General features: G+C 42.5%; 2 protein-coding genes across 6 annotated transcripts; both read right to left on the bottom strand.

Moving 5' to 3' along the window:
• Nucleotides 1-805: 805 nt before the first annotated feature.
• snapc4 (small nuclear RNA activating complex, polypeptide 4) lies at nucleotides 806-15,445 on the bottom strand. 3 transcript variants are annotated; one of them, XM_077537273.1, is made up of 22 exons: nucleotides 15,155-15,445; nucleotides 13,128-13,238; nucleotides 12,730-12,770; nucleotides 11,364-11,460; nucleotides 10,436-10,500; nucleotides 10,229-10,345; nucleotides 9,816-9,956; nucleotides 9,663-9,747; nucleotides 9,503-9,584; nucleotides 8,878-8,985; nucleotides 7,061-7,133; nucleotides 6,805-6,969; nucleotides 6,574-6,724; nucleotides 6,393-6,499; nucleotides 6,212-6,306; nucleotides 3,846-3,940; nucleotides 3,653-3,765; nucleotides 2,491-3,564; nucleotides 2,050-2,406; nucleotides 1,399-1,858; nucleotides 1,122-1,327; nucleotides 806-1,036 (listed from the first exon to the last, which is right to left on the bottom strand). In XM_077537273.1, exons 2-22 carry the CDS (start codon nucleotides 13,234-13,236, stop codon nucleotides 929-931), a joined length of 3,849 nt encoding a protein of 1,282 aa, XP_077393399.1. In that variant the 5' UTR covers nucleotides 13,237-13,238; nucleotides 15,155-15,445; the 3' UTR covers nucleotides 806-928. The 3 variants fall into 3 exon arrangements, with proteins under 3 accessions (XP_077393399.1, XP_077393400.1, XP_077393401.1); XM_077537274.1 differs by having other exon boundaries at nucleotides 1,149-1,327; XM_077537275.1 differs by lacking the exons at nucleotides 11,364-11,460; nucleotides 12,730-12,770; nucleotides 13,128-13,238; nucleotides 15,155-15,445 and having other exon boundaries at nucleotides 10,229-10,341; nucleotides 10,436-10,578.
• Nucleotides 15,446-16,554: 1,109 nt separating this feature from the next.
• Nucleotides 16,555-26,394, bottom strand: pomt1 (protein-O-mannosyltransferase 1). Of its 3 annotated transcripts, none has more exons than XM_077537514.1 (20): nucleotides 26,128-26,394; nucleotides 23,229-23,352; nucleotides 23,032-23,138; nucleotides 22,900-22,950; nucleotides 22,657-22,803; nucleotides 22,476-22,605; nucleotides 22,336-22,395; nucleotides 22,173-22,266; nucleotides 21,952-22,107; nucleotides 21,739-21,869; nucleotides 20,744-20,839; nucleotides 20,584-20,676; nucleotides 20,409-20,505; nucleotides 18,242-18,334; nucleotides 18,046-18,163; nucleotides 17,765-17,862; nucleotides 17,574-17,687; nucleotides 17,274-17,400; nucleotides 17,025-17,202; nucleotides 16,555-16,823 (listed from the first exon to the last, which is right to left on the bottom strand). In XM_077537514.1, exons 2-20 carry the CDS (start codon nucleotides 23,342-23,344, stop codon nucleotides 16,649-16,651), a joined length of 2,181 nt encoding a protein of 726 aa, XP_077393640.1. In that variant the 5' UTR covers nucleotides 23,345-23,352; nucleotides 26,128-26,394; the 3' UTR covers nucleotides 16,555-16,648. The 3 variants fall into 3 exon arrangements, with proteins under 3 accessions (XP_077393640.1, XP_077393638.1, XP_077393639.1); XM_077537512.1 differs by having other exon boundaries at nucleotides 25,993-26,138; XM_077537513.1 differs by having other exon boundaries at nucleotides 22,476-22,584; nucleotides 25,993-26,138.
• Nucleotides 26,395-26,758: the final 364 nt, after the last annotated feature.

Genomic DNA, 26,758 nt, shown 5'->3' with positions numbered 1-26,758 from the left:
CTTGTGCCTTAAGAACTGCCTCGATGCGCTGTGGCATTGCTTGGGGCTCCGAGTAGCCCAGGATTTCCTGATGCTTGTTTTCAGCTCTTTGTGTTTGGGTATGGTGCAGTTATATCACTCATTTTTTCATGGTATTACTAGTCCAGCACACTACGGAATAATTTTCTTCGGTGTGGCCCGTGAGCTTAAATGAGTTTGACACCCCTGCCCTGCGTTAGACTGTTCTGGTCATGTGTTCACCATGCTATGGGATGCTGCGGGTTTTGCTGGGTCAAACGTCTGCTTAAGTTGAGAAAGTAGCTAAATATGCAACTGTACGTTGTCGCTGGCCACTTTTTGACGGCTTACCATCTACATTAGAAGGGCGTGGGATTGATTTTCTGTTTTAAGATGCGACAAGTGGTGGTCCCACATTGTTAAAGTCTGCAACTGTCATAGAAAGTTACCGTGTAAACTAGAGCTGTCAAACGATTCGTTTCAGATTAATCACATCTTAGAATTTTGATTAATCGCTTAATTAAAAAGGCTTTTTCAATCAACTATTTTTGCCTGCCCAATTTAAAGAGTGTCTGTTAATATTTTGACGTTTGATGTTATGAGGACATCTTCAAAAAAAAATTTATCCACTGCACACACATCCTCCTCTTTTTCTAATCAGTTAAATACTGTGGCTATCACGTCTCAATTTGCGAATGCCGGGAAAAAATAAAATAAAAACAAAAAACACAAAATGTTGCAAAATACCTTCTGCTCTTATATAAGCCCAGGAGATCGTTGCAAAGACTACTTAAAGCTGATATCAAACTTATTTTAAAAACTTTATTAACAGCTCAGATGAACAAATAACCACAAAAAACTTTATTAACAACAGCTCAGATTAACAAACATACTGTTAAATAAAAAACTAAAATAAAACATTCAAAGCTTCTCATTGGTTGCTGACGGTGTCACTGGAGTGTGGCTGGGCGGGGCGAATGGTGCCGATTCCTGAGAAGTGATTGGCTGGAGCTCCTGAGCCGTCACATGCAAACTTTCTCTGTGTGACACACATGAACAAACGCACACACACACATATGTGGTGCATCACTTGCTTGCGTGCAAACGTGTGTTTCTCGACTCACGTGGACGTTGGGCTGATGTGTCTTTACTTTCTTCTTCACTTTCTTGTTGTCACGTGGAGGCGTGTGTGAAGACGTCGCAGTGGCAACAGGCCGCATGGTGGCCAGGAGGGCGGGGAGGGCAAAAATGGATAGAAATCGAGCCTTCAGCAGCACGTACGCCGGATTGGAGCCCAAGCGTTCCTTCACCAAGGCACGCAGCATACACTCTACACCAACATTAAGGAAAACATCATCATCCACACTGTGAATGTGTGCGTGCCTGCGTGCGTGCATGTACCTGTTTTGTCAGACGGGGCATCAGGCAGGAAATGGGGCATGGCCAGAAGTTGGGCAGCGGCACCAGTAAGCTGAGTTTTGTTGGCGAGGATGGTGGCGAGTGCGCTGAGGCTGCTGCTGCACGGGGGCAAGTAGGGCAGAGAAACACCCGCTTGAGGCACGGCCACGCCTCCTTGGCCACTCAGCCAATCACCGACCTCTGCCGGTGACCCCGGGAACACAAGGGAGGGGTCAACGTTCAGATCCGGCTTCTGCGATGATGTGGGGGCGGGACTACTGGCGGAGGGGAGGGGTCCGATGACCGCATTTAGCACGTAAGGAGGAGCTTGCGGCAGCTGGACACGCTCACTTGGAGGAGCAAACCGCAAAGGCGCCTGTACCTGGGGGGGAGTCACCTGTGTGGATCCACCCTCTTTAGGTTTGGTATTAGGTCGACTTTGTCTCCTCTTAGTGGCTGAAGCCTGTTGACAAACATGTCAATCACAATTACAACAGCGCAGTTTGTGTACATGTGTGTGCGCTTGTGTTTGCGTTTCCGTGTGTGTGTGTATGTATGTGTACATACAGGCATGTAAATCCTGAATTGTCAATCAATGAAAAGTGAGAAACTAGTGATACAAAAAAAAAAAAAAAAAAAAAGTGAAAATCTGACCTGTAACTGAAGAGCCTTGTGAGTCATCTTCCTGACTCGTTTCCCTGCATTGGTGACAACTCCGCCCCCAGAATCTTCTTCCCGTTCCCGCTTCTTCCCCGTGGGCTGCGGCTTAGGGCTGCGGCAGGTGTAAGCATGGTCAACGGTGACGGTGGAGGTGGACGGGGCTAAGGCTGGTTTGACAGATGAGGAGCTGGGAGGGGGTGGAGCTTTAGGGGGTGTGGTCAACAGCAGGTGGGTGGGGCCAGCTGGTAGGGGCGGTGACACAAAGCACACAGAAAGAGGGGGCGTGGTTAACAGGCAGATCGGAGGACGTGGAGGGGTGCGCGGGAGGAGGGGTGGGAGCCGGCGTGACGTCTGGGGACAGAAGAGCATGTCAATCAATCACCACGTGAATCAAAAAGAGTCAATCAATGGACATTCATGAGAAAAAAAGCTGACCTGTGATTGGATTGGAAAAGAGGGCAGAGCTTGAGGCGGGAAGGTCAGTAAAGGGGGTGTGGTCAGGAGGCAGACTGAAGGAGGTGATTGTAGGAGGAGGTGAGCGGGCGGAGCCTGCTGCATCGTCTGCACGTCTTGGCGGCGGGCCTGGTTGGCCCTTAACATGGCTGCCACAGTTTTGGGGTTTTTGAAGCATGGGGGATTCTGTTGGGGCTTCTGCGGGGGAGCCTGCATGGGCATCCGTGCAGGTTTCCTCTGGAGTGGCCGTTGGAGCCTACGCAGGGGCGACATCAGTGTCTGCCGACCCCGCCTGAGGATGACTTCCTTGCAGCCCGAGATGTCCACCATCATGGCATGAAGGAGGAGCCTGAAGACGGGGGTGGAGCTCAGCGCCGTCTTGTCCCCGAGGGCGTCAGCCAGCGTGGGTACGGCCCGGCTGGGCATGAGCACATTGCCCACCCACGGCAACACGGCCGTCTGCAACATGTAGTCCATCTCGGTGTCGCTCATGTAGCCCTTCTTGGGGCGATGACGGAGGTCGCTGCACTTGTTGACCTGGTGACACAGGTGCAAATGCAGCTGCTTCTGCGACACCATCAGCATGGCGCCGTCCGCGTAGCGCTCGTCCCTGCTCAGCTCACGAGGCGGCGGGCCCACCACCACCGAGCGGCCGAACTTGGCCACCACTGTGGACCGTACAGGCACAGATTCTGACCGGGGGCAGTCCGTCGCCGGCTCCAGTGTCACCAGCTTCCCGCTCGGGAAACTGAATTCTTGACTTTCTTCTTTTGGAATCCACTCCTTCATGGGTGGTACTGAATAATTCTCCTCTTCGTTCTCCTCCACCTCCTCTTCTACTTCCTCACCATTTCCCACCAATGGCTCCCCTTCCTCTTCTTTTTCCTTCTCGTCATCAGTGTCCATGTATGGTATTTGATCCTCTTCCTTGTCTTCCTGGCCGCTATCCTCCTCTTGGACTTTACGCAGACGCCTCCTGATGCTTGCCTTCATCTTGGTTTCCTTCGTCCTGGTGGTCTTGCTCTCTTGAGAAGTCTTTTGTCTTCTTCTTTTATTCTGTTGGAGAAAAAACATGCACACACCCTCACCAAAAAATATGAGGACGATTCCCTTGTGTGTTGTGCTAACAATGAATGCTGCTTACGTCTCTTGGTATGTTGATAGGTTTTTTTGCATGTCTCATTAATTTTTTCCACTCTCGACGACACTGCGCGTCATTACGGTTCGGAATTTCTGCCGCGATCTTGGCCCAGTGACCTGCCAACCGACCAACCATGTGACAAGTGTTAGCGGCACTGACTAACATGCAAATCAAGGCGAGAACGATCGAGACAGACCGACGCCATGTTTGTCCAGCAACTGGACGAGGAGTTGGCGCTCGTGGTCATCAAAAGCTCCTTTCTTGGTTCCTTCCTTCAGGCAGTCCAAATATCTGTGGGACAAATGACAAATGCGGCCTCAGTCATGTCAATCCGGTCAGTCCTGTCAGTCACATCAAACTGGTCAGTATGTTAAAGGTCAAAAAGTCAATAAAAAAAAATAATCTTTACAATAATATGTCCCATGCGGTCCCACTAGTCTAAAAACAGTATTGTGATTCATCTGGAATCTGTGGAATATGATTCAAGCAGCAAAAATCACCCATTTTTGTCCATCTCATGGGGGAGGCCATTTTGCCACTTTCTGTCTGACATCACAGTGCCAAAGCGATCAGTATGGGAACTTCACATGACCAAGATGCCCACTGAAATTAATAAAGATAAAAAAATAAAAAATAAAAAAAAATTATACCTGATATCAATCAGAATGCTATGTTGAGACTAATGGAGATGTACAGGTCCGTTACTGACGGGCTTCTGTTTTCGCTGGTGGGCTGATTACTGACGGAATAAGCGGAGACGGAAGCGATTTTCCGCTGTCACCCGAGTAGTCACAAACCCAAAAACCAAAGACAAGGGGATTAGAAACAGGGAAGACGAGAAGTAATAGTTCAATTTATATTTTAGGTGTGCAAAGTTGTCCACACTTTCTAAAAATGACATTTTGCGATGTTGCCCTTGTGAATATATATATTTTTTTACTGATGGTCCTAAAATACCGGTGTCAAAATTCAATTTAATAATGAAGGAAGTGTGATTAAAATCACAATGACTGAGTGACGGACGGAGTCGGCCTAAGATAATGCTGGAATGATTGTCTTGGTTAGAGCTGTCAAAATTGATCGACAAGTAATCGATTATCAAATTAATAGACTATTTTAATAATCGAGTAATTGTTTAGAGCCATTGTTTAAATTAAAATTGTCCAAATCCTCCAATTTCAGTCTTTCAACAGTAATTACTCTCTGATTTCTGTAGTCCTTCATTAGCGTAGACTGATTATCTTTTGTATTTAATCAGATTAAGACATTTACCTTTACTTTGTAAAACAATGACTGAACCAGTTACATTCCTCTCCTTGTTATTGCTGAATTAATTTTGGTTTTCTAATCACTAAAAAATACTAAAGAACAATAATAATTGGTTAATAAACAGTAATTGGGGACAAATAGTTTCATAATTGCTCCCAAAAACAGTAATTACTCTCTGATTTCTGTAGTCCTTCATTAGCGTAGACTGATCATCTTTTGTATTTAATCAGATTAAGACATTTACCTTTAGTTTGTAAAACAACGACTGAACCAGTTACATTCCTCTCCTTGTTATTGCTGAATTAATTTTGGTTTTCTAATCACTAAAAAATACTAAAGAACAACAATAATTGGTTAATAAACAGTAATTGCGGACAAATGGTTTCATAATTGCTCCCAAAAACAGTAATTACTCTGATTTCTGTAGTCCTTCATTAGCGTAGACTGATTATCTTTTGTATTTAATCAGATTAAGACATTTACCTTTAGTTTGTAAAACAACGACTGAACCAGTTACATTCCTCTCCTTGTTATTGCTGAATTAATTTTGGTTTTCTAATCACTAAAAAATACTAAAGAACAACAATAATTGGTTAATAAACAGTAATTGGGGACAAATGGTTTCATAATTGCTCCCAAAAACGTCTAAATACATCTTAAATGTATTGTGTCCCAAAGACATATTTATACCTTATTATTTTTTTTATGCCAGAGCATACAGACGGCTTTGATGTGGCCTCTCAACTGAAGAGAATGAGTGAAGAAATGGTAGTAATTACAAAAACGGCCAGCAGGTAGCAAGAGAGTATAAGAGATCAACAAGGGCCATGATGAAAACAAGCTGATTTCCTCACAATTCGAAACTTAGTCATATTCTAATACTAATTGTTGCAAAACCGAAACAGATAGTCATATACTTTTTTCATGATTAGAGAGTCAGAGACTGTAATCTTTTTTTTGGTAGGTTCCATGTTTTTATAGCAATAGAAGACAATATTCTGTGGGCCTTGCAAAATCAGTCAAAATCCAGTAAAACAGCCGGGAGCGAAAATAGCTGGGAGTCAATGAGTTAAATGTGAAATAAAATTGTATTCATTATTTGATTAATCGATGGAATAATCAATAGAATAATCGATTTTAAAAATAATCAATAGTGACAGCCCTAATGTTGGTCTTCTGGGTCCGCTGTTGGCGAATGACGGAAGTTCACTGACGTGCCCATATTACCGTAAAGAATATTTTTGATTTGACTTCGTCATTGTTGTAAGTCTCGTCTGTCCCGATCCTCCTCACCGGTCTCTGCAGGCTCCGTCTGTGCGTCCTGGAACCTCCAAGCGGATTTTCCACCACATCTTCTCCCCGTGACGTGCGACTGCTCTCAGCAGCAGCTGTGAAGAGAGCAAGAAAGCGAGCAAACAAATCATTTCAACGAGTGGACTGGAGACGGACCATATGATGTCACCATGCAGCGGACCTGATCTTCCTCTTTGGAAAAGGGCCCTTTCTTCAGCTGTGGGTCCAGAACTGAACTCCATCTGTAAATGAGCTGAGCTGTGTCTCGACCCTCCATGAAGTAGCTGACTGAGGAAAAGGGAAACAGGAGAAGTGTGGTCAGAGGCGCATCAAGTGCAACGTGGCACCACGGGTGTGCTTACTCTGCGTGTACGGTATAAAGTTGCCAATACGCATCTTGTCAACCAACTGTTTGAGCTTCTCGTCCTCGGTGGGGGTCCAAGTACCGCGTTTTAGAGAGGACGTGATGAACCTCTGGAATGTCTGCAGGCACATGAAGGCGGTGCGGCCAGTCTGATAAAACAACAGAAGCGCGTCATCCCACAACCTCACCGTCATCCACCCGCGGTTTCCGAGGGATCCTCGCTGCTCACCCCCAACTCCTGAGCGATGACGTCCCAGTTGGTCTCCTGGTTTCTGCTGCTGATCTCCTTGAGCCGCTGAACCTCCTCGGCGCTCCAGCGGCTCTTGTTGACGGCGGGATGCAGGAAGTTCTGCCAGAAGAGACGAAGGTCGTCCGCCTCGCGATGGCCTTCAAACTGACACACAGGTGTTAATCAAACACATGCTAATAAATCCAGAGGATGAGCTGAGCACTCAAAGAAAAATTTTCAACAGGCGTTCACATACATCGATCTTAGCGATTTTGTGCCAGTCGTGGTCCTCATATTGCTCCCCAACTAGCGTGTCTTCCTTTTTCACTCTGGCAAATCACAGCGCACCAGTATCACCAAGTAGCTAGCTAGCTAGCTGCACAGGCACACTCAAACAGGATGCTAATAACATGACACATATAAACAAGTACAATAGAACCTCGGTTTTCAATGACTTCCTTCGCCGAAATTTAGCTCCAGTTCTCTTACATCCGTTCGGTTTCATAAAAGAAAACATGAGTCAGCCATTCGTAGAAATAATGTGCCATTTACTCGTGACACTATTTGTGTGAGCATGTTCCTGTGCGGTGATCCGAGGCATTTTGTGAATTGTGATGAAATTGTTTGATCGATGGCAAGGTGTAAAGTCAGGGCTTCAAAATAAAAGGGCCAGAAAGGGTGGTAAAATGGTGCTCATGTACTGGAGTGCAGCGACACAGTGACAAATTTGTGAGCACATCCGCCACACAGAACGGAGGTCGTGGGTTAGAATCCGGACTCCGACCTTCTTGTTTGGAGTTTGCAGTTCTCCCAGTGCCTGTGTGTTTTTGCCGCTTACTCCGGTTTCCTCGCACATTCCAAAAACATATGCATGGGTGCTTAGTTGAACACTAGATTACAGGTCTCAAACTCCAGTCCTCGAGGGCCGCAGTCCTGCATGTTTTAGAGGTTTCTCCCCTCAAACACACCTGATTCATCAGCAAGCTCTGCAGGAACCTGATAATTATCCTCATTATATGACTCAGCTGTGTTTGAGGAGAGAACCCTCTAAAACATGCTGCACTGCGGCCTTCGAGGACTGGAGTTTGAGAACTGTGCTCTAGATCGTTTATAGGCGTGATTGTGAGTCAAAGTGAAATGTGAATGGTTGTTCGTTGTTGCGATTGGCTGGCGACCAGATCAGGCTGTACCCCGCCTACCACCCAACGACAGCTGGGATAGGCTCCAGCACGCCCGCGACCCTATTGTGGAATAGCTGGTTTGAAAAATGGATGGATGGATACTGGTGTGCTTTTATTTTGAAGGCCCAACTTTTGACAGGATGTGTTTTTTGATGTTCCATCCAAGTGCTGCTGAGCAGACCAAGAGAGAAGTTGCCTTGAGTTAATAAAAGCTTGCATTGTGGAATTGGCCTGTTGGACACCTTTTACCGGCATACGACAGAAAGTTCAGAGTGTTGGTCATTTGGTAATTAAGGTGAGAAACAACAATAAAAGAAGCAAAGTGCGCATCTCGAATTGAAGGTGCATTATGGGTAGAGGCGTGGTGCATTGTGGGTAGGCGAGACTACCAAACGGTCATTGAAAATGAATTGGATCCGATGGAATCGGCTCTGATAGAAACGTTTCAACGGCTGGAAAGTTGCTGTTTTTTATTAACATGCATAGCATGTGGTTTACTGATATCGGGTAAGTTGACTTACAAGCTTTAAAGTGTACAGTTAGGCAAAGATTGCACAAACTTAATGCGCACTTCACTTATACAAGAAAGAACCTATAACTCCTTGTAGTCTTCCATGCACCATCAAGAGTCTTCAATAAAGGCTAATATAATGACGGGACAAGATTTGTCATTTTAAATGTTAATTTATCCACTTCAGTGGTTCATATGTATTTTACACTGTTTCCCTATGTAACACTGCAGTATTCTCTATAAAATGTGTTTTTTGGTGTCTGCAACTGATTAATTGGAGTTACATGATTTCCCACGAGAAATGGTTTTAATCAGACTTTCTTGAACAGATGCATCACGAAAACCGAGGTCCCACTGTAAATAAAAAATGTGACGTCGTACTTGATGGTTTCGATGTCATTTTCCAGACTTTCAATGTGAACTTTCAGCTGCTGCTTGTCATCTTCTGATTTGTCTGATGAAGACAATTTCTGACTCAGGTAGTCCACCCTGACACACACCGAGAAAAAGAGATTATGATGATGAAAAACCTAAATGAAGAGAAAGAGAAGAAGGAAGAGGGGAAAGGTTGTAGAAGACAAAGAAGGAAAAGGACCAGAAGAAGGAGAACAAGAAGAAGTAACAGTAGAGGTACAAAAAGCAGAGGACAAGAAGGAGGTGACGGAGAAGAAGACAATGTTAACAGAGAAAAAGGAGGAGAAGGGGGAGAAGATAAGGAATAGGAGAAGAAGAAGGCTGCGAAGGAGAAGAAAGAGGAGGAGGATTAGGCAGAGAACCCGCAGAATAATAAAAAAAAAAACAGCAGCAAAAGGAGCAGAAGAACTAGAACAAGAAGGCTAAAAAGAATGAGAAGGGAAAAGGAGGAGAGTAGGCGATGTTGAAAGACTAATGAAGAGAAGAAGAAGAAGAGGGAGAAGAAGAAGAAGAATGAGGATAAGAAGAATGCAGAGAAGAAGCAGCAGCAGCAGCAGGTGAAAGAGATGCATAAGAGGAGCAATACTCCAACCTGGACATCTTGGGCTGAATGAGTTTCTTCATACTATCTCTGGACACCGAGTCAATCAGCAACATCTTCTGCCAACTCTCCCCTGATCACATGCACAGAGGAAAATGAAGAGGACGCAAAAAAATGTGCATTGTCCACGGTGACAGATCGGTTTCCTCACATCGTTTGACTTTCATCTTGCTGTTGTCCAGGCAACCCTTCATCTTCATCATTTTCTCCTTTGTTTCCAAATTGGCCGGAGGACCCTTAGGACGAACAGAACAGCGTTGTAATTAGGCAGAAAGGTCACGTGACGATCGGGCGAAGACCTCACCAGGCCGGTGACTTTGTCCTTGAAGTACGGCTTCAAGAAGTGACCCAGGAATAGGCTGGAATGCTTGTGGTACGACGAGGAGGCGGGATCTTCTTTGGAAGCGTCTTTGAATATCCCGGGCAAATCAGACTCTAACTCCCTCTACGTACATGCACAGTGCATACACACACACACACACACACACACACACACGCAGACTTGAAATGACTATTGTGTACGCGTGTATTTCCTCATTTGTGTACTTGTGTGTGAGTACATGCATTTTTATGTGTCTATTATTGTGTATGTTAGCATTAAGCAATCTACATATGTATGCGTGTGCGTGTATACGCATGAGTACATGCGTGAGTGAGTGCGTGTACATATGAAAGTGCGTATCTGTGTGAGTTGCATGTATGTTTATGCTTACTGACCTGCTGTCGCTGGTTGTACGACAGAAGAGTTTCCAACTGCTTGAGCTTCTCTTCAAGGATCTGTTGGTACACCAAGTTCATCTGAAGACACGATTCCACGTTCTTGGACAGACCTATCTAACGGCAACACATATACACACAGGTATTGGCTCGTTAGCATGTTGGTGAGCTGTCACATGTTCAAAAATGTTTTGATGGTCCACTGACCTCACTTTCGCTGCTGCTGTTGCTGCTCTCATCATCATCATCATCATCATCATCATCATTATCATCTAACAAACACACACACACACGGTGAGAGAGAGTAGATGCTAGGGGTGTGCTCAAAAAATTGATACGGCAATATATCGTTGCGGGCCTCATTACAATACACAAATTGATACACAGGCGTCAGAATCAATATTGCTCGTTAACTTTAAATAGGCAGTCAACGTTTACCTTTGCAGCTTGCATTGTGCCTAAAAATAAAAACCAGCAGCATCTTTGAAGTTAATTGCCTTCAATTAACGCAAAAATAGCTCACCAGTGATTGGACCAGTGTCTTGCTAAGAAAAATTAAAGCAGAGGAAGATTATCAACATTTATTTACTTATAAACTTAACATGACACATGTATCTTAATGCACCAATTTTCCTATATTTTGTTTAAAAAATAAAATAGAATGTGTTACATGAAAAAAAAAATGCTGTTTTTATTTCCCCAAATATTTCAAGTAAGCACATTTTAGAGCTGTAATTTTAATACTTTGATATTTTTATACATATCGGCTCATGCCTATTAATAATTTTTCCCGGTGTGTCTGTGAAAACAGCCCCTTGCTCTGCAGTGTGTACATATTTCTACCAGGCATGCCACTTGGTGGTAAACCAGAAGAGCTACTAACAAAAACATTTTTGTCATCCAGCATAATAAACATATCATTTAGTACTATACATATGACTGTTATTATAAAATGTAAGTAAATGAATGTGAAATATCGGGATACGTATCGCCTTGAAGATCAAGTATTGGGATACATATGTATCGCGATACATATCGTATCGTGACCCCTGTATCGTGATATCGTGATGTTGGCGGCAATACCCAGCCCTAGTAGATGCATGGTCACAGGACGGGAAATAGAAGCAGTGGCTACCTGGCATGATAATGGGGCTGTGCGGTCCCAGAAAGTTCTCCAAGTTCTGAATGTCCGTCTCGATCTTTTGCCTCTGAGCCAGCAAACCTGCAGTTGACTGAACATACATGCACAGACACAAACACACACCATTACATTTGTTCAGTGTTCTATTGACTTTTGGACATGTCTATCCATCAAGTGGAAGTCAATCATTTCCTGCCACAGACGAATATATTCGTCAAGTACGTTTTTTCACTGCGTAAGCATGGAAGAAGGCTTTGACCACCTTGTCTATGTTGCATGCATCACCACCAGGGTTGGACTGGCATAAAAAATATATAAAAATATATAAAATATTAAATAAATCGGCCCTGGTATTTGATTTAGGCGTGCCCTTTGATGGTATTGATGGTATGTGGCGGCTGTCAATCGGTCGGTGTGGTAATTGTGGTGGTGACCGGAACGACCAGCTGAACTGCGCGTCACATCGATCGGTCCAAGGTCCACACAGGGTGTTTGCTGGCCAAAGGAGGTAAATGTGGAGCGCCATTATTGCGCCATTGATGAAAACAGTAAGTTCCGAAATGACTGATGTTCATTGGGAAGTGTGCGCACAGGTTGTTATCCGCAACGCCTGTCCGGACTACATCCCTGGCTGATTCCATTCAGTGCAAGTCATCAGAGAAAAACAAAGACAAAAAAAAAGCACACTAGTTGTATTCTGCAATATGGTGTTTTACAGTTATGCAAAGTACACCATTATATATTGTACATATAAAGAACTGTCAGTATGTTTAGAATGAAAGGAATACATATTATAGCTAGATCATTTTTACCTATAAGTAGCTCGCATACTGAAAACATATGGGCACCTTCCCCTGGTTTACACTGCACAAACGTCAAAGTACAGCATAACTGTCTCATACTGCCCACAAGTGGCCAAAGTGGGCAGCAGCACAATGCATACTGAAGTTAATGAGAAACAAAAATTGTTAAATTCGTTTGAATTGTATGTATTTTTGCCATTACTGTATGTTTTGATGAAGAACAATATAATGGAGGATCATTTTTCCCATAAAAAATTAATTTACAATACATTTTTGAGTTTTTTGGGGGTCATAGGCTGGAATGGATTACTGACACTTCCATTTATTTCGATAGAGAAAGATTATTTGAGATATAAGTGATGAGTTATGATCATGGTCACAGATCAATTTAAACTCTTATCTCAAGAAACCACTGTACCACAGGATGGGCTCATCTAATCTTAAGCAAAAACTGGCGTTTTCAGACATGTAACCAACATTGAAAACGAGAGAGGAGTGCTCTTGAATGAGTTTCGCAATGTGGAGAAATTGTCTGCGTGTACATATGCACATATTACCTGTCCTGACTCTTGGTCCATATCCACACTGGACTCATCATCTAACAGAGAGACAAGAAGTTAATGTCACATGATGGCCGACACGATGGTTTATGTCAACATCATCAAAGAAGTCTCACAAGCACACTTGCTGTTCGTAACCTTAGCTACAATGCTGTAAATCTAAAAAGGCTGTATGGCTTTCTAATGACATGATGACCTTTTCTTTTGACCCCATTGTACTATGTACAATTGTTGATTTTCTCTTTTCTGATTTTGGTATCGCTCAGCTGTATGTTTACATTTTTCTGGAAGCTTCATTTGTTGATAAATAAATGTAAAAAAAAAAAATAATAATAAAAAATAGCTTTTCTCCATTTGGCAGAAATACACAAATCAATCAAAAGTGAAAAGATAACCTGTGTCATCGCTGCTGACTTGTTGTAGTTCACCGTTGCTGGTACACAAACGTCTTTCTAAAATTTCCACCTGCTGCTGGATCTTCTCTCTCTGTTCGCACAATGACATGCCTACACACATACAAACAAAAAAAAGTCTTAGTAGCGTAAAATAAATTTACACTTGCATACTACTACACAATTGTACAATACACAAGTAACAACATGCATGACAATATTTCCTCAAAATGACATTCTGTGAAAATGCTGAATCTGGATGGATTGGATCTCAAACGCAGTAAATGCAATTGCAATCATCACTAGGGATGTCATGATAAGGACAATATCGTGATATCGTGATATTAAAACTGCTACAATATCGTCGTCGTCATGTTCACAATATTTAAAACGAACATATTTGTTGAAAAAGTCATGTTGATTTCCATTTGTGCAGTTCTAGCACCCTCTAGTGGCTAGTTCATTAGTGCAATTTAATTTTCATTAGGGATGTTTTAGCCTTCTATGTTTAAAATCTATGCTAATTGTCAGATGAAGGGGAATCTAATTTGCTTGTGAAGCGATCAATGTGTGCTTGCATTACCAAGTAAGTGGCTCAATATTGTTATTAGAGATTGTAGGTGGATTATATGCATGGCTGTTATGTACAAAAGCACAATATTGCGCTTTTTTATTTTATTTTTTTAGTACAAGCTCTCTCTTTTTTTTTCTTCTTTTTTTTTACAATATTGTGATCTCTTTTAAATATTGCCAACGCCCCCACAATATCGTGATAATTATCATATCGCGACCTTCATATCGTGATAATATCGTACCATGATGTTTCGATATCGTTACATCCCTAATCATCACTACAATTTGCAACCTGACAAGCACAGAATGAACAATTAATCAATCAATTGACAACAAATCGATTATGACAATCAAAAACTATTTGATAATTGATTAATCATCTTAAAATTAAGCCTCTCAACAGCAAATATTCTTCAATTTTTGTCATCCTCTTTGACAGCACACTGATTATTTTCATGTTTAATCAAACAAGACATTTGTAAACGTGTTTATTAAGAAGGAAGAATAATCAACATATTTGCCAATTTTCTGTCGGATGTTACAGACCAAACAAGTAAGTGAATAATCAATTCATGTTTGTGCATTTTTGCATTGTCAATTAAAAATAATGTCCTGTTTTCGAATAAATAAATAGAAATTAAACATAAAATAAATCTAATTTTATCCATTAACTGAATAAAAATTGACAGATTAATGAATAATTAAAGTAATTCCAGCCATAATGACAAGTGCAACTAAAACCTATTATTTCTCAACATATCCATCCATCCATCCATCCATTTTCTTGACCGCTTATTCCTCACAAGGGTCGCGGGGGGGTGCTGGCGCCTATCTCAGCTGGCTCTGGGCAGTAGGCGGGGGACACCCTGGACTGGTTGCCCACCAATCGCAGGGCAATTTCTCAACATATCTATCTCCTCAATGTTTTCCTTTCATCTGTAACCCAGGGAAGCCATTCTCTGATTGGCTGACGATTTTTGCGTTTAAAATATCCACCAAACTTCACACAGGAAGGCCGGAGCACAAGCCCCAGTTTTTAGTCACAATGTCTGAGCTTTGAGGCGGATGTGATTGACCATTTGACCACTGCACTGCCACATAATTAATTGACTAATTAACATCATTATTGTTACATGCCATATGTATCTTTATCTATTAGAAATATTTCCAATGACACCAGTCTTAAATAGGATGAAGATTAAGAAAGGTATTGCAGATTGAAACAGATTCAAGTAAATAGGGTAGAAATTAAATTTTACACATATAGCCTACCAAACTGTAGTGCTATAACAAGCAGCCTACACAAATAAAACATAAACTAGACGTACACAACTACACGACAGTACATTACGACAAACTACACTACAAGTGCACTTTATTTTCCACGACATCATCTATTTACACTGCCGGGGAGTAGTACAGTACACGGTTATTGTTTGGCGGGAAGTCTGACATACCTTTTCGTGCAATTTATACCAACTCTGTGTCGTTCAATCAACGTTGTGTTGGGTTTATTATTTTAGCATATTACCCAACAGGCTTTGCGTCATAACAGCAAAAATGTCCATAGAACATGGTAGCCAGCACTGCGTCACAATCAACGTGCTCCGAGAAAGTTTAACAATGTCAAAGAATGTCGAAAAATGTAAAAGAATATCTGAAAACAGTTACACAGACACAAAAACAAGAGTGATTTCCACCGATTTGGCTCCAAATGGCTTCCTTATTCGTCACCTCCGGTGGGTGCCCTTTACTTCCGGGGTTGTTTTCCCAGTCAAGACGCGATTGACAGCTGTCATTTTTTTTCCCTACTTCGGATGCGTTTGAGCAAATGTTAAAAATTTTACTTTACAAAAACAACAAAATTTAAGACATTTTCATAAAGAACAAATACTTGCGTCATATTAAAAGAAATGGCATGACGTCATGAAAGACGATCGTCCATCCAATTTTTTTTTTTTTTATGTTTTATTGTACAAAGAACAGTATAAAACAGTACAACAGCCAGGGGGAGACAAATACGCGAGAAAAGAAACGTCATAAAAAATATATTAGAAAGCTCACATAAATGTAGTTTTATTTGCTTTATTGCCCATCCATCATCCGTGCGGCTCAAAAAGGACCAAATATGCTCGTTTGTCTGTTTCCAGACTTGGACTGACGAGCTACTATCGATTAGCCCATATTTTGTGTATATGGTCCCGTCTAACACTGACTGGCCACCAATCACTTATTTGTTTACGTGTGCCCGACTGCCCTGACCCCGACAAACAATAATATGATTCAATATTTTCATTTAACACATAAGGGATGGAGGGAGGAACAAGTAAAAATAAAAAAAAATAAAAAATCACCCTTGTAATTAACTGGAGATGCTGTAGTGTTATCTCAAAATCAGACCAAGAATCTTGTTGAACGGCAAGTTTCGTAAAGAAGAATGTTCCAAAATTAATCCTGATCAACGCTATGCACATCTGATTAGTAACAACAGGAAACTACCAAAAGAAGAGAGTACTTATTAAATGCAAGGTTTCACTTTTTCCTCCCAATTCTGTCAATGTTTATGAAAATAGGAAAGACAATTTTTAGGTAGGCTATTCGTTTAAGCAGAATATGCTCATTCTTGTAATTCTAACATGAAGTAACATTCCATATGCTTTTTCCTCCAACTGTATGTGTCCTACATTAACTGGTGACCATTCCATTGTTTTCTGTTGTGTTGTACTCTGCAATTGGTCGGCGGCCAGTTCCGGGTGTACACTGCCTTTCACCTGAAGTCAACTGCGATAGGCCCCAGCTCCCCTAATGACGACAACTGCTCTAGAAAACGAATACATGGAAAAAATGGCAAAGAGAGTAAAAATAAACTTGACCTTTATTGTTTGTTAAAAGTGATGTGACATGAAGCACAGTCTATTCTCAAAGGCATGATGTCACGGAGGGTGAGGAGTCTAGCGCCGTCGATACAAGATGTCCCAGGAGCTCCTCCACTTGAGCGCTCGCAGGCGATTGGCCGACAGCTCTGGGCTCCCAAAGGTCAAAGGGCTGAACGCGTGATAGGACAGGAAGACGCACACCAACACGACAAACGCGCACGCCAGCAGCACGCGGCGGTGTGCGTCTTTGCTGAAAACACATGGACACACACGCACACACACACACACGTCTTATGCATGGTGACCTATTGATGCACTGAGCCTCAATGAGTGAGGTTTGTTTCTGTTCTGTATGATGCTAATGCTAAGCTACAATAGATGTGTGTGCATGTGTGTCTGTGTCCGTGTGTTTGTGTGCATATATGTGTAATATGTATGCGTGTGCGTGTACCTGAGCAAATGTGTGTACACATGCTCCAACAGGGCGGCACTGAGCAGGTGCAGGAAGACGAGCGCGGGAAGGTAGTGGTACAGGAACAGACGCTTGTCCATCAATACGAACGGAAGGAAGTTCAACAACCAGCCACCAACGCACAACACGCCCAGCAACACAAAACGCTCCCATGCAGCTACACACACATTTAAATGAGATGCACGTTTATTTTTTTTGTTGGTTGTGTGTGCGTGTGTGTGCATATACCATCAGGTAAGTCTTTGATGCCCCGCCTCCTCCTCAGTAGGTAGATTGCTGCTATAATGTGATAGGACAGCAGGCTGAGGTTGGCCACACCCCATGATACTGGGTTACCAATCAGATGGATCTGAGCCTGACACGCAGACACACACATTATAATCACTCTCTCACACAGTCATTCTCTCTCTCACGTGCTATAGTCTTACACACAGGCCATAATCACACACACTACAATCTCTTTCTCTCTCACATATATTCACACAGAAAGACCGTGTAAGATTGTGTTTTCGCCAGTATTTGTCTCACATTGGTGGAGGGGTGGAGCCAGTAAGCGATGTTTGTTTCCATGGTGATCCACTCCAAAGGGGCGGAGCTATATTTATGCTCATTATCTTCCTGCTTCACTGTCAGCATTCTCCACTGGTGATGACATGGCAGCATGACATCATCACCTTCAACGACATGTTGTGACATCACCTGCGGCGACGTCAATGCACCTGAACCTCCAGAAACTTTGACCACAGGGAAATCTTCCGGTTCACGTCAATGTGCGTGGGTGAGTGAAGCTCCGCCTCCCTGTCCTTCTGCTCCTCACCTGCAAACATGAACACATGCACTATTTGTCTGTCTGTATATTTTTTATGGCTGTTGCCGCTTCCCGCATAGAGAGAACGCAGGCTGCCCTGTGCCACTGTTACCTAAGAAGTTAATAAACTGAACAGTTGTCTTAACAAGTGTGAAAGGCGTTTGAGGTCAATAATAAAGTGACTGGTCGTACTGGTTCCATATCTGTGCTCCTCCACTGTCCATGTAACTCCGCTGCTGTGACCTTTCACCTTCTCTGCAACTACTTCCATCTGACCCGAAGCCCAGTCTGGAAGTGACAGGCCACTCAACTAACAAACACACAAATGGGTTTCTGTGAATGAGGAGGAATTGACGCAACTGCATATGAGGCGATTTCCTGTCCCGACCTTGAGGACTGCTGACGTGTTGACGTGAACCAAGCGAACCTCTGACAAGATCGTCTTCCACACCTCAGAATCATCCTCGCGGTTCACAATGTCCTGAAACAGCCGCATCATCGTCACCATCTTTATCGTTATAACAATAAACGTCATCAATATCGTCATCAATTTATCAATGACTGTAATCATCATCATTTTCATCACTTCCATAAATCTCAACGTAAACTGTATTTTTCGACTATGCTATTTAGTTCAACCGCATGTTGTATGAAGATTGCCTCTTGCCCTAACTTAGCCCCTGAAATCTGGATTTTGGCCTGTTGTACTGCCACTTCTCTCTAAGGAGCAAGGTTGTTAATTTATTTGTGTCGACAGGAATTATACAAATAAAACCAAATCAACTAAAACTTCATCGATTCAATCAATAAATTTGGCATGCAGAACATCAAATCGTACGGGTAAACAAAAAAAATCATCATGAAGATGAAGAAGAAAAAAAAAATCATATAAAAGTTGCTCCAGAGTATAAGTAGCATTTTTGGGGGAAATGTATTTTATATATATAAAAAAAAAAACACGAGACGAAAAACAGTTGAGGTGGGACTCGTATCCAAAACCACTTTTTTTGGTAGGTTATTGCTCCTTTTGGTGCAGTAAATAGTAAATCCTTGTTGTAGTGGACACTGCACGCTAAAGAAGGGGGCGGTAATGCACCAAAAGAAAGTGGAAGAAGAAACTGAAGAAGTAGCAGTCATAGCAACTAATGTGTGCTGCATCGCTAATTTATGAATTACTATTTACAGCGCAGAAAGGTGCAATAAAGGATAGGGTGTGGGATTCTACTTAAGGTAAGCCATTTGAAATTAAAAATAAAACCTTGTCTGTATTTTGGAGCGGAAGTTTTGTTAAAATTCTGTTAGTAATTCTTTCATTGTTTTAGTTTGAATTTACTTATTTTGCTTCGTGTGTTCACTGGCTCATGGTCACTACGACTAACCAACCACCTACAGTATTTATAAAGTTTGTCGTAAATAAATGTTCTGATGCTTTCACACTGTTTTAACATTCAATATAATACATAAACAACATATCAACACTGTGAACATATTTACAGTGTCACTCATGTAAACCGATGAGTGAGGAGAGAGTACCTAGGACGGTGCAAACAAAGAAATGAGATGAGCTCTGGGTTCTGCCATTTACATACGCCTATTTTGCCAAATGCTTGAGGCTACTCTCTGTTTGGCCAAAAATATCCTTACAATAGCCTTTTTAGTTGACCATCTTCCAATTAGTAGATTAATATCTTAGCTGTTCACAATGGAAACTCCTGCAAGCCTCTGGTCAATAGTTTTCAGACTGGATTCAGGTTTGAATTTCCCGACATCTGCGGATGTGACGTAGAGTATGCGTTGTATCTGTGAAGAAGGGTGAGTGCAGTTCAATTTTTTGTCAACAGGTGGCAGTAGCGATTCAAAATTGAATTTTCTGCATTCAGCAGCTTTAAGTTGATTGTGCATATAACAGTTAGTACTTTATTTGCCAGGATCAAGGTTATTTTCATGAATTATATGCCCGAATCATATACAGTGTTCGTCAAGGTGGGGGTTAGCGTGGCGAAAAACATCCAATGATTACTATTCATCGTTCATTGTCGGGGAAATCAGCGCACAAGCGCAGAATTATTATTTGAGGAGGGGGCTTAGCCTGGTGGGGGGACAAGGAAAGTCTGATGGCCACCGGGCCGATAAGACACAGGGGGAAAGCCTGCTTCTATACCTATGACTGTCGCAAATAAAAGCAAATGACTTAAGGAGCCCTCACGACCCTTGTGAGGAATAAGCGGTCAAGAAAATGGATGGATGGATGGACTTGAGGAGCGGAATACTTCTCTATGGGAACAAGAGCCGCAAATCTGAAAGTCCTCTTGAGAAGTTTGCAATTTGGCAGCGAGGAAATGAAAGCATCTATTAAACCCTGATTGGAATAAGAATTTAAGCAGATTAATCTATTAATTTTCACAGATCTCTGGGGGTTGCCATTTTGGTCTTACACTGCCCTCTACTGTCAACTGAAACTGACGTGAAATTGCCCTTGGGACACCAAACCCAGAAGACAGGTGAGCTGTGACATTGACAATGAGAGCCCAATAAATTCCTGTGAGGTGACCTACCACTCTCCAAAGGTTCTGTGCAGGCATGGAAACGTTGAAGTCAATATATCCCGACACTTCCTGGGCATGGGGGCTGACAGGGGCTGCGACGTCGTGGCTGCCACACACACAAAACACACAAGTAAGTTCAATCCTCGCTGGCATCCCCCGAATGCGTTGGATGAAGACCAATCACCTGTTGAGGAATCGTGATGTCATCCCATGAAGCAGCTGGACCACGTCGCCATGACGCACCACACGAGGAGGATGGCCAACCGTGAGCTCAGCCCTGACAGACATGTGATGCACACGTGATGGACGCACGTTGACCCCACCCCCACCACTAGGCCAACTACCTGTCGGCGTTCTTGACGATCCACCAGTTGTTGACATCCTTGAAGGCGTAACAGGTCACCTGCTGCTGGTGAGAGCTGCCGCGACCGTTCTCATACCTGTACATGCACGCACACACACACATGGATACCACATACAAACGTGTGCAAACACACAGATACACGTGTATTCCCCCTCACCTGCACACAGACACACATACAGTAAGACACAGAGTTACACCTGATTGTAGGACTGTGCAATTAATCAATATTAAATTACAATTTCAATTACAGGGAGTCCTTGAGTTACGGCCAAGTTCCGTTGCTACACTGGCGAATGGCGATGTAACCCCAATTTCAACTTAAGTTGGATTTCACCATTAAAGTCGATATTTACATCTAAATACTTTGTATAGTAATTTTATAAAACATATTTGAGCAACCCGGAACAACCCAATATTTTGTGTTTCCGCACGGACATTCAATGCTGACGGACGGCAGGGCGGCGCTAATTCAAACTTAAACACGGAAATGTGTCGCGCCTGATGGAGAGCTAACCTGCTTGATGGATGTCTGTACTTCAAATAACTTTAAAATGGCGTGAATACTGTAGGAAATTAACAAAAAAGAAGGTGCCACAGACGAGGTACGGGCGCTGTAAAGTCAAAACGACGTGGGTCGCGTGCGACGTAAAACGAGGACTTCCTGTATTACACTCCACAATTTCAAAATCAGCATAATAGTAAAAATATATATATATTAATACTAATTTTGAGTTGTTTAAACTGATACATTTGCATCTTTTTATTTTAAAAGTACAAATTTAATACATTTTATTTCATCCAAAAGTAACTTGCATAATTTTAGTGTTTCAAAGAATTGTATTTGTCTTTATATATATATTTTTACGTTAAAACAATTTCTTTTGTACCAAAATATAAATGATCGCCTCAATCTTGATTTAGATTATTACCAATACAATCATGATTAATATTTTCTTCATAATCGAGCAGCCCTACCTAATTGGATAGTTGGCTTTGTGAGAATGTAGCCAGCACGGGATTGGCTGGGAGGCAGAGCTTCTCAAAGTCACCTGACTGCCATAAGCGACCTCCAGAGGCTGACCTTGCGTAATCCGTGATAGACCGCCCTGACAATGCAATCAATCAATCAATTAGCATCATGTGTTTTCCAGTATGTGTGCATGTGCAATTGCCCGTGTGCATGTGTACCTCAAGGCTAGCTTGGAAGGCGGGGCTCATCAGCTGGTCGTGTGGTCCAGTGCGGTGTAGAAGAGTGAGGTGCAGATAGAAGCAGAGGACGTAGAGCACGACAGGAACCACCAACAGGCACACACCGCGACACACACACTCAACAAACACGCTCAACTAACACACACAAACACACAGTCAGACGTGTTGTAGGGCTTCTGGGGATGCTTGTGTGCACTCACGCCGCGCACACGGGTGTCGCCAATCAACTTCCAGCAGTGCACACAGGCCACGCCCACCAGCAGCAGGTAGGAGAAGGCGCCCATGTACTTCACCCTGATCATGCAAGCACACACGAGTCATAATGTGCCTGTTTCTGTGTGTGAGTGTGTGTCTTTTCCTGACCCGATGGTGGCAAAGCAAGACGTTCCAGACAGGAGGAGCCAACTGTATCTGACGGGCCAGCTGTGAGGTCGCAGGTCAGAGGTCACAAGATGTCCCCTCTGCAAGGTCACAGTTCAGAAGTGGCGAGGGTCTGGACTCACCTGCTGGCGGCACGGTAGAAGCGCAGGTAAGACAGGAAGGACAAGAGGATGAAGAAGATCAGAACGCACTCCAGCAACATCAACCGTGATTGGACTATCAGAGCGTTGTCTGCAAACAACAATAGGGACACTTCAATTTATTACGTGTATGCATGTGTGTGTGAGACAGACACGTGGTTACCTAGCAACAGCAGCAATGCCGCTCCCAATGCTGACATGTGACCAAAGCCCAACTCCAGAGTCACGCAATACACCAAAGGAACGCACAACGCTCCGCACACGGCCGGGAGGACACGTAGACTCCACACGCTCACACCACATGGGTACTCTGGCACGTAAAACAAACACACACGCGCAGTTAATGATGCAAAACACACGCACGCGTACGTATACACATACAAATACGCAAGGGTGTGTGTTTTACCTGCTCCTATTCGATTCCATGTGAAGTTGCCATCAAATTCTCCCAAGTAGGCTGCAAAGTGCAAACACGAACGCCACATCAGTGACACATACACATTTGTTGGACAGGTATTTGGTCGTCATGGTAACCCACCCCCCAAGGCTAGGATCATGTGACCGAGTGGTGGTCCGCTGTCATCAATGAAGAAAATCCTCTTCATGTAAAGAGATACAAACTGGCCGTAGTACACTTCGTCAAAGCTGCACATAAGCACATACACATGTGTGCACGTACACACACAAATATCCCATTATAAGACATTAAATGTGTATTAGATGCAAGTCGCTTACACGACGGCGTTGGGGTGCGCGAGGCGGTGCAGCCTGGTCCAGAAGGCGAACAATGACACCAGGAGCAGAAGGAGGTCCACTTGGACGGTCAGCACCAGGGGGAGCCGCAGCACCATCCTCAACACTAATAAAATGAAACAAAAAACCTTTTGCACTGCACTCACTGGCATACAACAGCACCTTGAGATCAATGACTCTACTTTTTCTTACCCATTTCTCGATCAGTTTTCATGAGGTTTACTTTTGTGTCAAGTTCTAGAGATAGACCGATATGCTTTTTTCAGGGCCGATACCGATTCCGATTATCGGTAGTCAAGGAGGCAGATAACCGATATTTGAAGCCGATATACATTTGCAGTAAAAGTTAAAATGTTGGCACCAAATTTTTGAATAATGCAAACCCTAACCCTTCTTTACAATGGATTCTCACACTGCACTTTTCATTTTACATCCTTCTATCTGCAATAAGACGTTGGTGGCGGGGGGAGTTAAATGTGGGGGCCAATGTGACATTACCTTTTATAGCATTTGGGATACTTGTAGTTTTATTCTATAAATGTTATATTTTTATATTTTGAAGTAATAGGAGGAACCCTGTCATTCAAAATGTGCATCAGCTGTGGCATTACTTATTACTACAGCAAAAAAAATAAAAATAAATAAATAAATATATTCCATGAGAAAAACTATTCATCCCTGAACACCATACAGTTCTTGTAGACCTTATTATGATTATTGTTATTGTTACCATATAGACAGTTTTGATAAGCTGAGGATCTTAAATCGAGAACAGCAATATCATGCTACTCCTCTCTACAAGAGAACTGTCAAAAGACACTTCATCATGTAGTTTAGTGCCACTTAGGATGCCCCAATCAACGCAGAAAAAGGTAGAGTAAAATAACTTGGTTATAATAATAGTAAGAATAACTTGGTTAAACAGACATTGTTGCGGTGGACCGCTGCCACTTTCTGCTGTTTAATGTGTTTTACACTTATAGACACGTGTGTGTATATGGGCCCACTATTCTCTCACTACTGTACTGTACTGTATCACTTAATGGCACAGATGTACTTGTCTAAATAATAACTGGGCTGCAACATTGCTAATTCACATTAACAAGCACTGTCTTAGCTGTCCACATGAATAGTTACTAACACACGAGAAAGTTATACAACACACCAAACATGAGCTCATTATTCAAAGTATGAGGCACGTAACGAAATTACATCACTGAACATTAATTGCAGCCGACTACGGCCGTAGATGTTACATATTAGTGGCATCGATTGAGAGCATAATGTCCCAACTCACAGCAGACATGACGTGAAAAGAGAGACAAAACAAGCAAATAAGCACACTATACTTTAGTGCACTTCTCTACTAATGCCAAACATACGGAAGAGAACACGTTCGTGTAGTTAAACGGTGTTTGAGACACTTAATTGTTGTAGCTACTGAACATTTGATGAGAAAAGAACCCCAAACTTTTGAATCTTGGAAGAATTATTTCAGGTTACCTTACTGTAATTTTATTGTGGCGTGCTCAACCAAATGTAGTATGCCTCCAAATTATCATAGCGCTAGGTGAAACGTACAACCGGGAATGCTTCGTTAAAGAGGAGGTTTTTTTTAGCTCAAAATGTGATGCCCGGGACTTCCTGTTGGGTTTAGCACATGACACCAAGAGACTTTTTTTGTACATCGTGGGCTGTTCATATGTCTCCAAATTTTCGTAGCTCTCGCTGCTTCGTACAACTGGGAATGCTTCATTAAGAAGGAATTTTTTCCTTTGCAAACTGTGCATGCTACGGCAACAGCGTGCGACGAAATAAAAAGCTTTCAATAACTTTTCATCGTCAACATCTTAAGATGAATCACACCAAGTTTGAAGATGATCAGATACACTCTGTAGGAGGAGTTCGTTAAAATAAGACCCCTATGAAATGGCCCAAAAAATGGCCCCGCGTACCAAAGTAAATCAAAATGGCAGACTTCCTGTTAGGTTTAGCATATGGTTCAAAAAGAGTTTTTTGTTCCTTGAGGGCTGTTACATATGTCCTCAAATTTTGGTAACTAGGTGAAACGTACAGCCGGGAATGCTTCATTAAGTAAGAATTTTGAAACTCTAAATTTGATGCCTCGCCCGCATCATATAGTATGTCAAAAAGTTTAGATTTTTTTGCCATGATGTTCTCCCTAGTGTTGAGATGGTACAGCCCAAGTTTGAAGTCAAGTACAATGTGCAGGCATCCTTGTTCTTTCAGTCGGGCTGCTTATTAGCGGCAATATTTGACATTTTGATGCATATCGACATTGGCCTTTTTTTTCCTTCCATATCTAGTGCTAGCCGATAACAGATAACAGTTAAAACTGGATAAACCGCGGGGAATTATGTACTGGTTTAAACTTTCAGTTAACTTTCTAAGTGATATTGTTGAGGAAACTCCCTGCCCTTTTTGCTTTTGTTTGAAGTACAAAAAAGAACGTTTCAGCTATATTGAAATTTTGGAAAGCTTTGTTTCCTGTAGAACTTTAGAGCCCTATTTATTTGCTTAAGTTTTAATTAAAAATGTCTTATTTCTACTATTACACAGGTATATTTGTATGTCTACATAAGTACATAGTGGGGGCACTATTGTCACCTCAGGAATTCACTTTATCTTTCGTACTTCAGCATTTCCAAGTCTATACTTATTAACTTTTACTTCAGTATACAAACCAGCACTTCCCTTTGTACCATTTTTGTTTTTACACAAGTACCTGTACTTCTCCCTGTGTAGGCAATGTGACTACTTTTGCCATCTGTGCTTCCTGAAGGATGTATCATTGTCACTCATCCATCATGACGATAAGAAGAATCCAGCCACAACTAGCATTAGCCTCGCTAGCACGCACCTTATCTCGTTTGAGATTGACGCAGGATGTCCATGCTAAAGTTCATGCTAATGCTAATGCTGAGGCCAATGCTATCAGTGTGCTCAGCAGTGCCGTCAAGTCAGACGTGTAAAGCAACTCATCCTGGTCACGCAGCAGCAACCAAGCCGCAGTCCGGTCCGTTCAAATCCAAGAGCCTGCTTTGCTAACTTAACGTTAGCTTGCAAGCGATGTATCCGTGACAATTAGTAATGTCTGGCCGGCTCAGTTGCTGGTGACTGGTCCACGAGCAACCCTGGTCGTTGCTATGGAGACAGCAGCTCCTACTACTACAACCTTCTTCCACAACCAACCAGTAATTAATGAACCATCGATTAATTAAAATATTTTCATGTTTTAATTAAAACAATAATAATAACAATAACGTAGAACTGCATACACGCCACAGGCTTATGAATGGATTAACAATTGCCCCCGACGGCTGAAGCCAGAGGGCAGCCATCTTACGTTGCCACTGTTACTGACAACTTCTGTTCGGGTTTGGCTGAAAACTTTTCTTATCAGTGCATGTTTTACGCCAGCACCCTCTTTATGGAGCATACCCAGAAAGTAACAAACAAACAAACAAACAAACAAACAAACAAACAAACAA

The sequence above is a fragment of the Festucalex cinctus genome, chromosome 11, assembly GCF_051991245.1.
Source record: "Festucalex cinctus isolate MCC-2025b chromosome 11, RoL_Fcin_1.0, whole genome shotgun sequence".
NCBI classification, from domain to species: domain Eukaryota; kingdom Metazoa; phylum Chordata; class Actinopteri; order Syngnathiformes; family Syngnathidae; genus Festucalex; species Festucalex cinctus.
Note: the sequence above shows the minus strand (reverse complement) of the source record. Positions and strands in the feature narration are given on the sequence as shown.

What these genes read in the sequence shown, in the direction of transcription:
- snapc4 (XM_077537273.1), bottom strand. Translation starts at nt 13,236, where the DNA reads ATGTCATTGTGCGAACAGAGAGAGAAGATCCAGCAGCAGGTGGAAATT. An exon ending in AATGACATCGAAACCATCAA is followed by an intron (nt 7,134 to 8,877) that starts GTACGACGTCAC and finishes GTGATTTGCCAG; the next exon opens with AGTGAAAAAGGAAGACACGC. An exon ending in CTTTATACCGTACACGCAGA is followed by an intron (nt 6,500 to 6,573) that starts GTAAGCACACCC and finishes CCTTTTCCTCAG; the next exon opens with TCAGCTACTTCATGGAGGGT.
- pomt1 (XM_077537512.1), bottom strand. Translation starts at nt 26,059, where the DNA reads ATGATACATCCTTCAGGAAGCACAGATGGCAAAAGTAGTCACATTGCC. An exon ending in GCGACACCCGTGTGCGCGGC is followed by an intron (nt 22,108 to 22,172) that starts GTGAGTGCACAC and finishes TGTGTGTGTTAG; the next exon opens with TTGAGCGTGTTTGTTGAGTG. An exon ending in CATCAAAGACTTACCTGATG is followed by an intron (nt 17,203 to 17,273) that starts GTATATGCACAC and finishes ATGTGTGTGTAG; the next exon opens with CTGCATGGGAGCGTTTTGTG.